We start from the raw sequence: 13,206 nt of genomic DNA, 5'->3' as shown, positions 1-13,206 counted from the left end.
ATCTCTACAGCGTCTTGTTTTTACAGTATTATCCCTCCAAATACCTTTATTTCTGACCAATAACGTGCAGTGAATACACTTGACTTGAGCATTCATAGTTTTCATTCTCTTTCTCTGTACGTTAAGCATTCTTTTGCTCAGAGGTTGATGTGCTTGCTGCTTGCTGAGCAGCTCTTCTTTTCTCCACCCTAGCAGCCCGCTTCTTCTCTTCTTTCGTCAGCATCTTTTCGCATTAAAACTGATTAAGTCAGTGTTTGTGTTGCAATTACTTAGTACGTTTTTCTTTATTTTTCACTTAAGATGATACTTAAGTGTTCAATCTGCCTCAAGAATGATTTAACATATGAAGAGTTTGGGGAAGTGATGGTGAAGGTGGTAGGGATGAGAACGGCGGCCATATGCATGCACCACACGGCCGCCCTGCTGGCCACTGCCGAGAGTTGATTCTACAATAAAATAAAGTAAAAATAAAAAGAGCAATAAAAATCATCGCCCCGAAAGCAGGCAGTAGACGTCACATAGTATATGTGTACCAAATTTTAAGTCAATAGGTCAAACTGTTTGCGAGCTACAGGTGATTTAAAATCCAGGACAGACAAACGAACAGCCACAGTAATGTATTATATAAGAAGATTATTATCCCTCTGTTGAACTTTGTTTCATCTTCTTTACAGTACTTCTCATGATCATCCTTCTATAATCTACACCAGAATGTCAGTCCTCCTCCATTTCAGAGTTTAAACATCATGATGAGGTTTTTGCTATTTGTTATTTTGTATCTCTCACTTAACACCCACAAAACTAAACAATTGGTCATTGACTTCAGAAGGCACATAGCAAAGCCAGGCCCACTCTACATCATTGGGGACCTGGTGGAGCGGGTTGCCTCCTTTAAGTTGCTAGGAATTTACATTTCTCAAGACCTGTCCACTCTGGCGATGGTCAGAAAGTCCCAGCAGCGACTTCATTTCCTGAGACTTCTCCAGAAAGTGGAAATGAAGGAGAAGCTGCTGTTGACCTTCTACTGCTCAACCATTGGCAGTGTTTTTGCATACTGTATTACAACAGTATGTGGTATGCTGGCTGTACAGGAGCAGACAGAAAAGCCATGCCAGAGAAAATCATTGGCTGCTCTCTGCCCTCCCTGGAAGATCTCTCCAGTGCCTCTGCAGAGCCAGAAAAATCATTAAAGACGTTTCCCATCCTGGCCACTCACTGTTCACACTACCGCCCTCCGGCAGGCGATACAAGAGCATTAAAAAGTAAAACAAAAAGATTTGCAGATAGTTTTTATCCTTGAGCCATCAGAATTTTAAATCTTAAAAACTCTTAGAACTGTTATAATATTTATTTTAAAATAGTTATTTCTAGTATGTGCGTTGATTTCTTCAGATTTGTTGTGTATCTTTGTCATTTGTTTGTTGTTGTTTACAGGTGTAGCTTTTACAATTTCATTGTACTTGTACAATGACAATAAAGGGTTTCTATTCAATTCTATCCTGTCATTCACCTCAAATTCCATTATGATTTTCCCTCATTTACAGTACTTTTAAAAATTGTCTTTATGACTATCATGTTACCCACTAGTTCACTCAGATTTCTGTGTGTGTTTTTCATGCTTTTTTCAGTCTTGTTTTTTGATTGTTTGCACAGTCCAATTCCACATTTATTACTTATGATCATCAGACATTATTAAACATCACAGGATTCAGCTTTTAGGCTGTTAAATACTGACCTGCCATCATAAGTTATCCATTACCAATGCGAATCACCATGGCACATGTAGATTAAAAAAAGCTGTGAAACAGGGAAGAAGGGGAGACATTTGAATGCCGACCACACTCTACAACAACTGGCTTACACTGCCTCCTGTTTTTCTCGCTGACATAAGTGGCTGGAGGGCAAACAACTATGCAAATGAGAAACTGGGAGAAAAGTGACGTGAGTGGTCCACACTGCATCCTCAATGCACCTCTTCGTTCATGTGATCCTTCTAACCACTTGGCCATCTCTGACCACCTTAACATAAGTACTTGAGCTGTGAAGCAAATAATAGGAAGTGAGAGGCATAGATGAGAGATGAATGGAGAACATGTCTGCAAAGACAGGAAGGGGGAGCTGAAAAAAGTCAAATAAAATAGCAGTCTAGTAAGTGGAAGTACATTTATTTGGACTTTCCTGGGGGTTGATGGCAGAAAGGACAGAGCTGACTATACTTCCTTAGAAGGCTGGCGTCTTTCAACATCTGCAATAAGATGCTGCAGATGTTTTTTAAGATGGTTGTGGTGCGTGCCCTCTTCAATGAGGTGGTGTGCTGGGGAGGCAGCATAAAGAAGAGGGACGCCTTACGCCTGGACAAAGTGATGAAGAAGGCAGGCTGTATTGTAGGCATGGAGCCGGACAGTCTATCTATCTATCTATCTATCTATCTATCTATCTATCTATCTAAATAAAAACCTCACGCTGTTCCAGTGTGGTGCTGAGGTGTCACCCGTTGCACAGCTGTATTCAGGTACCAATCCAAGTGGTACATCATGTGGTAGGGCCAGCAATGTGCTGTAATCAGAGCGTGCTCTCCACCTCCTCCTCCTCCTCCTCCTCCTCCTCCTCCTACTCCTTAGAGCAACGAAGTGCAGTGCTACGTATCAGAGTGTAAAAGTGGTCAGGTCAACAGCCTGTTTACTGTGACTACTGACAACAGCGCACAAGCCAACACCATTTATGAGAGCACTCAAGTCCAAAGAAATTTGAATTGATTTGTTAAGCAGGGTAAGTTGAAAGTTTCAGGAATACGGTACGAATGTCCAGTGTTCAACAAGGTGACATCATATTTAAAAGACTTCTCTTTAATTTGATTTTTCTGTAATTTAATGTAAGCATTAATCCAAACTGTTTTATGCTTTATCTCATAAGGATGCCAACTTTCAAACATGCTTTGAGTGGAGTTAACATTAGCTAGAGGGCAGTGCACAGATGTTTAACTTTGTCTGTTTCTTATACCTTGTGGACTATGGAGGGGCATCTTACACCCCAAAACCCAGACGCAACTGACAACTGACCAAGCCGCCAGTTCAAATCCAAATGACTCTTTTTACTGGGGTACTGGACCTTTTTAATACAGGTCAAATGTGCTCCAAAAAATGCTGAATTCAAATACATAAACTCGGCAATGGCTGACGGCTTCCTTTCTCTTTCTTCTCGTTCTTATTTCTCCTCCCACTGCTCCTCTGCTCCTGGCTACAACTCGCACAGCTGAGACAGAGAGGATTTTTCAAGCAAGGCTCAGGAGTACTTCTGGCACCACAGTACTGTATCTGAGATACACTTCAGGGTCATTTGGAACCTCCGTATAACAGAGGAGTGTCCTTCTGGCAACCAAGGGCACTAACAAGGCTGGCCATCAGCATTCCTGCTCCCATGCAGCCTTGCAGGTATCCAAACAGGGGCAAAGCCAAGGGTATGTTGCCGCCTAGTGTACCGGGATGAACACATGGCTCTTGGAGGCAGCCTCCCACCACCCATCCACCCATCCACTACTTGGCTTTTCTGCCCAGCATAAATGGGTGGGAAAGTTCATACATGCCGCTTATCTTAGTCCGCACAGCACAAACTACTGCAGCCTCAGCAGCACAGCATAAAATAGCAGCTGGGAGTCAGGCAGACAGTTAGAGGACAGTGGCGCATTCACATAAGGAGACCCCAGTCAGGGAGAGTCAGGGGGACAGTGCAGCTGCAGGACTATCGGCACACGGGGGACAGGGCAGTGTCTGCAGAGTATGGAATTTCATGTCAGCCTCTGTCAATGGTTTCACATTCAGTCTTTGGACCCCCTGGAACTGCCGACTTTTTGCGCTTACCTTTAATTAATCTCATTGTTGCCTTTGTTATCATTTTTTCCTTCTCTTATTTTACATTCACACAAATGCAGTACTGTGAGATGTACATCTGTTAGAATTGAGAGACTTTTGTATTTTTGTAATATCTTTACATACTTAACTCTGTAATTTCTTCTTAATTCACTTTTCCAGCAGAATTTGCTTTCTTAATGGTATCAAAATATGGCCAGTTAATGAGAAGCAGAGCAGGGCAACAGCTATTTCAGTCAGACTCACTTTGGTGCTTCTTAGTAAGTGATGGCTTAAAAAAACAGAACAATAAAAAGATTAAAAATATAACAAAGAAAAAGTATGAATTCTTACATTTCCAACACGCACACATTCTTACTTCATTAAGTACATATTAGCATAATATCTGGACTGATACAGACAATCAGCTCGGCAATAACAGCTTGCTTAAGAAGAAATTGGTGGGCCAGAAATCTGTGGCCATCGTGAACTGTCAGAACTGAAACTGAAAACCACCCTACTACACTACTCAATGTACAAATGAATGGGAATGTCCATGTAGTTGAGGAGAGTGAAGTTTGGGTGGTTTGCTATGGATGGCTAGAGTTAGTCTGATAGCGGTTGGCCTGTCTGAGCAAAGATCCAGAGTCAAATTCTGATTGTCTAGCCTGGTTGCTGCACTCGACAACATCAAAGCAAGACTGGCCTCACAAAGACGTCTGTAATGGTTGTGCTTTCTGTTCTTCAGAAGCATGACTTACTACTGAGTGACTGGATGCTGCAATTCAGCTAGAAGTGTTTTCTGTCTACCATATAGACTGGACTGAATCATCATGTAAAAGTAGAAAAGGGGATGTGTGTTTTCTGAGAAACCACTCTTGGAGCATGAAAGTAAAAACCGTCTCAGAAAAACGATCACCAGATCTGGGATATTTATGGTCTCATCCGTTTTACTTTCCAAGAAAGTTCTGCAGTGTTTTTGTAATTTTTCCCACCGCAAGCCAGCACCAGCATTGCAATGAGTGTTATATACAACATCATTGAGAAATAGTACTTTAATGTCTCGGGGGACAATAACATTGTTGTCTTTGATTGTGATAACAAACTTCAATCCATACAACTGCCTATAAGCATGGATGCATTCTTGTGGATAATGCAATGAGAAGTCCATCCATCCATTTTCTAACCCGCTGAATCCGAATACAGGGTCACGGGGGTCTGCTGGAGCCAATCCCAGCCAACACAGGGCACAAGGCAGGAACCAATCCTGGGCAGGGTGCCAACCCACCGCAGGCAATGAGAAGTTTTAAACAATATTTTAAATATCCATCAGATATCTAGTCCAGGTGTAATTTTGGGATGTGTTTTATAAAGCTGTAGCAACCATTTAGCTGGCATTTTCATTGACATCCTTAATGCCTCACTGAAATTATCTACAGTTACTGCTTGTGCCAGTACAACCATAAGTGGATTGACTCAATGACTACAGACCAGTGGCACTCACTCCCATTGTGACGAACTGCTTTGATAGACTGGTACTGAGGCACATTAAATAGAACATTCTAGAGAGTTTGTACCATCCCCAGTTTGCATATTGACACATCCAGTGAACACATTTCATATCTCTTACACTTCATAATGTCCCGTCACACCAGGATCATAAAAACCTCTGTGCTAATAGCCTATTGTTTATAGAGGACAGCTCAGGATAAAATCCCTGGTGATCCTCAGCACAGCCACTCCACAGGATAATGGCCAAGTCTCCTGCTGTACTGCTTGTTCGCCTCTGACCATTAGGCCAGCTCCTACTCCATTATGAATTTACCGAAGACACTGCCATTGTGGGTCCAATAATGATGTTTTGTCATGTAGGGTCTTATAGAGATTCTAATTTCCACTTTATATTCTTTATTGTGAAAACTTCACCAAAATGCTTCAAATCCCATAAACTTCCAACTTTGCAAGCATGTACACTACTTCAGTTCTACACTTCCTTCCCTTTCCTGTCCTCATTTAATCCTTTGGTAATTAGACAGAGTAAATGAACAAACAGGAGTTAAGTTATATATTTAATTATGCATGTGCCCAAAAATATTAAGGAAGCATATTACAGCGTGAATATTGGCAAACCATACCATTACAGCCTAAAATGTAGTGCATCTTGCATGCATAGACGTCTCTCTGCTTACTTTGCTACCACATGGTCATTGAATGAAATACTGAAACAAGCTACATGATCGTCTCAGTATCCAACCCGCTATATCCTAACTATAGTATCACGGGGGTCTGCTGGAGCCAATCCCAGCCAACACAGGGCACAAGGCAGGAAACAAACCTCGGGCAGGGCACCAGCCCACCGTAGGGCATGCATACACACACACTGAGCACACACACTAGGGACAATTTAGAATCGCCAATGCACCTAACCTAACCTGTATGTCTTTGGACTGTGGGAGGAAACCGGAGCAAACCCACGCAGACACGGGGAGAACATACAAACTCCACGCAGGGAGGACCCAGGTCTCCTAACTGTGAGGCAGCAGCGCTACCGCTGTCTCAGTATGGTGGCTGAAATAGAGTTGTCTTCATCATGGTCTTCTCTTCATATCCAGATGGTGTGAGAGAGAGGTAAAGGAAAGATGACCAACTTTATACCATTCTTACTACAAAACATGAACCAATGGGGAGTTGTGGTACAAAATGGCCTCCTATTCAAAACCAATCATAAACAGCCATATTTCAGACCAATAAAATTAATTTACCTGTCCCTTCCTAGACCAGTTACCAATGAAAGTACTCATTCTCCAGTTGTTTCGTTTAGGCAGTTTATGGCCTACCTGCACAAGTTGACTTATAGTCTTGTAAGTCCAAACACAACAACCCTTGACAAGCTTGGCTGACACATACCTCCTGAACACTAATATTACATTTGCTTTGAATAGCATACAAATAAAGACATACAAAATATTTATTAATTTATATGTTAGATATCACTCCACCACAGATGATGAGACGAGTTACAGACACAAGATTCACCTTCTGGGTCAGTGGTGCTTGTACAATTCCTCCTTTAATATTAGTATCACCAAGGAGCTGATCATAGACTTTCGGAACTGTCACCTACATTGGAGGGGATACTGTGGAGAGGGTCAGCAGCTTTAAATTTATTGGAGTCATCACTGGTGAACAGAAGTGGGTAGAATATGTTACAGCTGTAGTTAAGAAGACTCTCCGAGGCTTTTTATGTATGCGGACAGCCCAAATGTCTTCATCAAATTCTAAATTTAAACAGCGGAACATTAGCAATGCTCCTGCTGAGCTCGGGACCACAAAGCACTGCAGAGGAAGGTGCAGTCAATATGGGATATTACTGGCACACTCCTCTTCTCTCTTCAGGATATACAAAACAAGCATTCAAAACCTCTTCATCCTGTACAGACACTTTTCTGTTTCTTTATTGTGACATTCAGTACACACCACAAGCTCCTGTACCACCTGAAACTCACAAAGAGTTTCATTTAACACACTTTTTAAAAAAATGTAGCATTTTGGTGCCGTGATACTGTGTTTTGGGTACAATGTGGCACCATTCTCATTTGGTGTGTACCTCTTTCTCATTTTCTCCTTCTTCATCATCCTCTCACTCACTGCTGCAATCACCAGCTGGCCCACCGTAATGATGCCAGCGCTACTCATCATCTCCTATTGTTCTCAATTGTTTAGTGAGTGTGGCATTTTTTTTCCTATACAGTAGCAGAGTTACTTTTACTTTTTTTTAATGTAAATTATAAATACAATGCTCATAAACAATGAGTATCATATTGTCACAGCACCATCAGTAATGGCAGCAGAAAGAGCCAGACTGTTATCTAAATTAGCTACCTGCTTCTGGTGCCCTCCAGAGTAGAGGCCATATAAGATGGGGTCTCGCCTCACAGCCACAGTTAGTCTCTCACAGTGACTGAGTAAGTGGTTGTGTTCAGATAGCAGGTTAAACTCCTTATGAGGAAGACCTATTTTCCATCCAACCCCACCCACACTGAAAATGTGCTTCGCCACAATATGTTTGCTTTGTTTGGCAATGTAAGTGTACTCTGGGTAATATAATTGCTGTGAATGAGATTAATGGGAGCCAATAAAGAGTGGTATTACTGAGCTGTTAGTGAAGGGAAAATGTCTTAATATCTAATATTAACCATTAAAGTATTTGCATTCATTTGAATAAAATATGGTTATTCACAAAAAAATGGATGTCAGTTTTGGGACTCAGGAATGCATTTATTTTTTCCCCATTGAAATTAATAATGATTAAGTTTTTGAGTTACAAGTGATTGCCTTACGAGGGACATATTATTCTTGTGAAGAAAAATACTTTATAAGTTATCCTTTAATGGTGAGTGGAGATGAAAAACTTGGAAAATAATAAGCACATGGAGTCCAATAAAAGAAATGAAAATAGAGCTTCTATCATTCAGACCAAGTGCGGTGGTTGAGTAGAACTGATGGCCCCCTTCCGGTGCTGGGTGGTTTTGGACTGCTGGTTCCCAGAAGGGGCAGGGCTTGATGGCAGAGAATCAGAAGTGTTGTCACTCGTCCTCCAGTCACTGTCCCTCTAAACGGTGGGTTGAAAATTAGCTTATGTTATCAAGAGTTTCCTCTCTTGGTGGAATTGCTTACTTGACCAGAGCCATGAAGATGTCTCCTGTTTACGTGTGCAGGGCTGTGGATTCAATTTCTACTTCTTACTTACCGTGTGATCCTGAACAAGTTACTTAATATGGCTGCGTTCCAATTGAGAAAAATATGCCATCCCATTCAGAGTTAGTCCCTGCCAGCATTCTTCCAAAGCAACTCTGAATAGGATTTTGAAGATATATGTAATATATACAGATCTTGCAAGGTTGGCTGTCAATTTTAGAATAACAAATACCAATAATATGACTCAGATTAATTAAAATGTATCAGTTTCCTCCTTCTTTACATGATTAATGTGATTCTTCCATTCATTTTTTTAAGTGAAATTCCCATTCTCTTTCCTTTTTTCTAGCTGACTCTCTGTTACCTCACAAGATAAGCAAAATTCAGAAGGGAAGCCCTGCTGACCGAAGTGACCGATTAAAGGTGGGGGACCGCCTAGAAGGTGTAGATGGTCACTCTATCCTCACCATGCCTCACAGAGACATTGTGGAGCTGTTTCGGAAGGCAGGCAACTCCATTCGCTTGCGCATCATTCCCCACAGCAGCACCAGTAAGTTTGACTTTTCTTGCTCTAGCTCAAAAGCAATCAGATGATGACACATTTCGTCTACTTTCAATAAGGAAGAGTTAAACATGTACTATCATTAACGTCATCTCATCGCCCATTATTTAAACAGCAATGCTCTGTGGTCTTCAGATTCCCAGACTACATGTGATATGTCAATATTGTCTTTCTAATAGATTCTTCAAGTCTGTCTGAATCCACTGATGTTGAAGGAGACTGTAGAGGTCACAGGAGTCAGAGGTCACGATCAAAGGTAAGGTGGTGGAAATCACGATGAGGATCTGATACAATATGTTCTATTTTTGCAAGAGAGCTGTAATTGAGGCATTCCACTTGGCACTACCCAACAAAAAGCAGCATTTGCACAGTTGCTAATGTAGCAGAATAAAGTCAGTTGACAGCTTGGGCAGGATATCTGGAGTCCTTTCCTAAAACATACATGATTTGAATATTGCAGCATTTGCTAAAACATTAAACTAATCACTAAGTCTGTGTGAAACATTTTGTGTGCTGCTGATTTTGTTGCTCTCTGCATAGATAGATAGATAGATAGATAGATAGATAGATAGATAGATAGATAGATAGATAGATAGATAGATAGATAGATAGATAGATAGTACTTTATTTGTCCCAAGGTGGAAATTTAGATTTTTATAGAATCTCAAGAATTATTATAGCAAACAACAACTCCGTCAAATACACAAAAAGAATTACACACAGTCACAATTACAGTGAGGAGCAGCCCCAGTAGCATTTCTTTACACAGTTCTGTTGAACAATTCATTGGCTAAACGTCCTTAGTGTTAGTGTGTCAAAGAGAGGATGTGCAGCATTGTTCATAATGGCACTCAGTTTTGTTTTAATTTTCTCCTTCGCTACGACCTCTAGAAGGTCCAGAGTGTGTCCTATAAATGAACCTGTTCTTTTAATTAGATGGTTGATTTGGTGGGTGTGAAGTGATGTTATCAGCTCAACACACCACTGCATAGAAAATCACACTGGGCATCGCAGAGTTATAGAAGGCGAAGGATGTCACTACCCACATTTAAGGATCACCATCTCCTACAACAAAAGAGCCTACTCTGCTCTTTCTTAAATAGTTCCCCTGTGCTACAAGATCAGTCCACCTTGTCATTGATGTGAACTCCCAAGTCACATGTAACTGTGCACCATCTCCACATCCACTCCTTGAACAAATATTGAGGATCTTTGGTGTTTCTTGGTTTTGCTAACATTATGATACAGACAAATTTTCTTTATACGAAACAAAGTCGTTCATTGACTCCTGTGGTCTGTCTCACCCCCCTTGTTAATACATCTCATTAGCATGGAAGCATCAGAGTATTTCTGCACTCGATGATGATGTTTACTATTTTTAAATCACAGATATTTCTGACTAGCTATCTTACCTACCTACCTTACCTCTTTGTTAGTATTCATGCCTTTTAAGGAACACACCAGTCAAAAATTATTTTTCATATGTTACTTGCATCATGTGGTGCCTCATACTTTGAATTTAATTAATTTCAGTAGGCCATCTGAACTCTGAATTGTGCCAAGTCCAGATCAGTTGTCCGCATTAGAAAAAATGGAAAATGAATGAATCCAGACCCTGAATTTCTATAAACGTAAACAACAAATACACATACTTTAAGGTAAAAATCATTTAATTAAATGCCATAAATAATATATGAAAACAATAAATGAAATATGTAAATACTGTTTAATAAAATGAAAATTGCATTTACTGTACCTGTGAGGAGTGGTGATGTCCCATGTGGCCGGTGGAGTGGAGAGGAAGAGGTTTACTGTTTGGAATCACCTTCCATTTTCTTCGTCATTCGGCTGCTCCCGTTAGGTGTTGTCACAGCGGACCATCTTGTTCCATATCTTCCTGCTCTTTACTTCTTGCTGTGTCACACCCATCACCTGCATGTCCTCTCTCACCACATCCTCTTTTCCTTTTTCCTCAACATCCTTCTATAAACATGCCAGATAACTGTACTTCATGTAAATTACTTTTTCGCCTCAATCATCAATACTACAACCTTCCTCTTAGGCTTTGTTGCTTCCACATTTTTCTTGGATGCCATGGTTAATAGATAGGTGTTATAACCAATCACATCAGAAATAAAGAGGAAAAAATCACTGAAAACACACGTTTTCACAGCAAGAGCAGGAGACAACTTGGGGGCACAACAGATGGTGCCATCTGCTGCTGCATTTTTTCACTGTGCCCAAGGTTCGAATGTAGAAACATCGTTCAAACTCCAGATCGTATTTCTCTCAAATTTAGCATTGAAACTCTCGAACGTTCAAAGTTAGAATCATTCAACTTATGAGGCACCACTGTGGTTTGTAAAGTTGGCAGAGAAAAAAAATGTTAATTTCATGTTTTCCTGCAGAATGGAGACATGATAGAAGGCAACAGTGTCCAGTGCACTCCAATGGTAAATGATGTGAATAAGATCCACAGAAATACTGAAAAAACTCACATTATTAATGTTGCATAATCCACATATCCGTTATTCAGTCATTATGCTCAAAACGTACAAAACGCTTTTTTTTTTTGCTGAAATATTGTTATATTGTTTCCTCCTGAATTATCAATTTGCACGTGTAAAGGAAGCCTAAAGCCTCATGGGATTGACATTTTGAACTGAAGACCCATCTGCCCCCTTATTTGTTAGTCAAGAGGGAGAGGTGAGTAACTGTAGTCTGTCAGATCAGGCACCAAAGCTTCTTGACAGCTCTGAAGTCTCTTTGCATTGCCAGCAGAAGAAGCTTAAACACAATAAAATTATACCATTTGTCAATGGAGAATGCCAAAAAGAAAAAAAAAGAACAGAAAAAGATCTTTAACAAGTGATCCTGATGATTATAGAAATTTTACTTTATTCAGGTTAATTGACAACAGTATGAACAGCAAAAGCAGCGATTCAAATAAAGGTCAACTATGCTGAAGTAATAGATCTTCAAACTAGATTGAAATGATGAGACCACTGAAGCATCTGTTTCAATCAAAGATTATTCCCAAGTTTGGGAGGTCAATAGCTAAAGGCAGTACGTCCAACAAAATCCCTGATTTTATCTCGCAATGTAGGCATCAATAAGTTATGCTATTACTCCAAAGCTATAGTGTGATAAAGATGACAAAAAGACATGATAAAGGTTTGGGGCAGCCACCCATATAATGTATCCTGGCAGCAGAGAGTTTTTAAATGATTGAATAGAGATGTTCACAAGAGTCCAAAACAGAACTGATCACAGACATAAAAGGCCCATTTAGGAAGCGACGTCATCTTTGGGGATGAAACCGGAAGTGATGTCCTTGGGGACCGGAAGTGACACCATCTCTGGGGCAGATCCGGAAGTGATGTCATCAGGACCGGACGTGACATCATCTCTGGGCCCGATCCGGAAGTGATGTCATCCGGACCGGAAGTGACATCATCTCTGGGGCCAGAACCGTAAGTGATGTCATTAAGGGTGCCGGAACCTGGCGGGATTTCCCGGGAATGGTCTGCAAGTAACGGAGAAAGACAGTCAGCACACTCCACCACCCCTTGGTCGGTGGTGTTATTACAAATACTCAAGCCCTTTAGCTGCCTCCTACGTGTGTGACATTTTTAGCCCTGAATAGTAAGTGAAAATCAAAAAGACTTGAAAACAGGAATTACATGGTCATAATTCCCAGTTCTATAGTTGCTGTACAAATCCGTCCACTCTTGTATTTATACAAGTACAATTACCAGCAGGAATAATCTGGGGGCACAAATAGTGATGCACAAGCTGATGTCTGATGAAATATAGCCAATACATTTCTTTCCAACACCATGGACTTGCCCTGCTTGTATCTTTTTATGAGAGGTGTGGTGCAATTGTTCATATGTGGCTGTTGCAGGCTTCTTCCTTTGTTATGATATGCACTGCTTAGCATATGAGTGATGCTTGTGGCATGGACCACTGTGCAGCAAGTACACGCAAGTTAGCTTGGACCACTCTTTAGTACAGTACAAGCGCACAGCTTTATATTAAACAAATGATGATGTGTATGTATGGCAGCTCCCTTTTAAACCGACAGTGACGTTTGCTTTC

General features: G+C 40.8%; 1 protein-coding gene across 1 annotated transcript in view; it reads left to right on the top strand.

Annotated features, from left to right (window-relative positions):
* Window positions 1-13,206, top strand: part of LOC120543058 (membrane-associated guanylate kinase, WW and PDZ domain-containing protein 3-like) — a 214,156-nt gene that overhangs the window by 177,716 nt on the left and 23,234 nt on the right. Inside the window, exons 12-13 of the mRNA XM_039775902.1 lie at window positions 8,893-9,093; window positions 9,285-9,361. Of these exons, the coding sequence (XP_039631836.1) occupies window positions 8,893-9,093; window positions 9,285-9,361 (278 nt within the window). The remainder of the gene's footprint in view (window positions 1-8,892; window positions 9,094-9,284; window positions 9,362-13,206) is intronic.

The sequence above is a fragment of the Polypterus senegalus genome, chromosome 13 (assembly GCF_016835505.1).
Source record: "Polypterus senegalus isolate Bchr_013 chromosome 13, ASM1683550v1, whole genome shotgun sequence".
NCBI classification, from domain to species: Eukaryota; Metazoa; Chordata; class Cladistia; order Polypteriformes; family Polypteridae; genus Polypterus; species Polypterus senegalus.
This window is presented reverse-complemented; position numbering and strand designations above follow the sequence as displayed.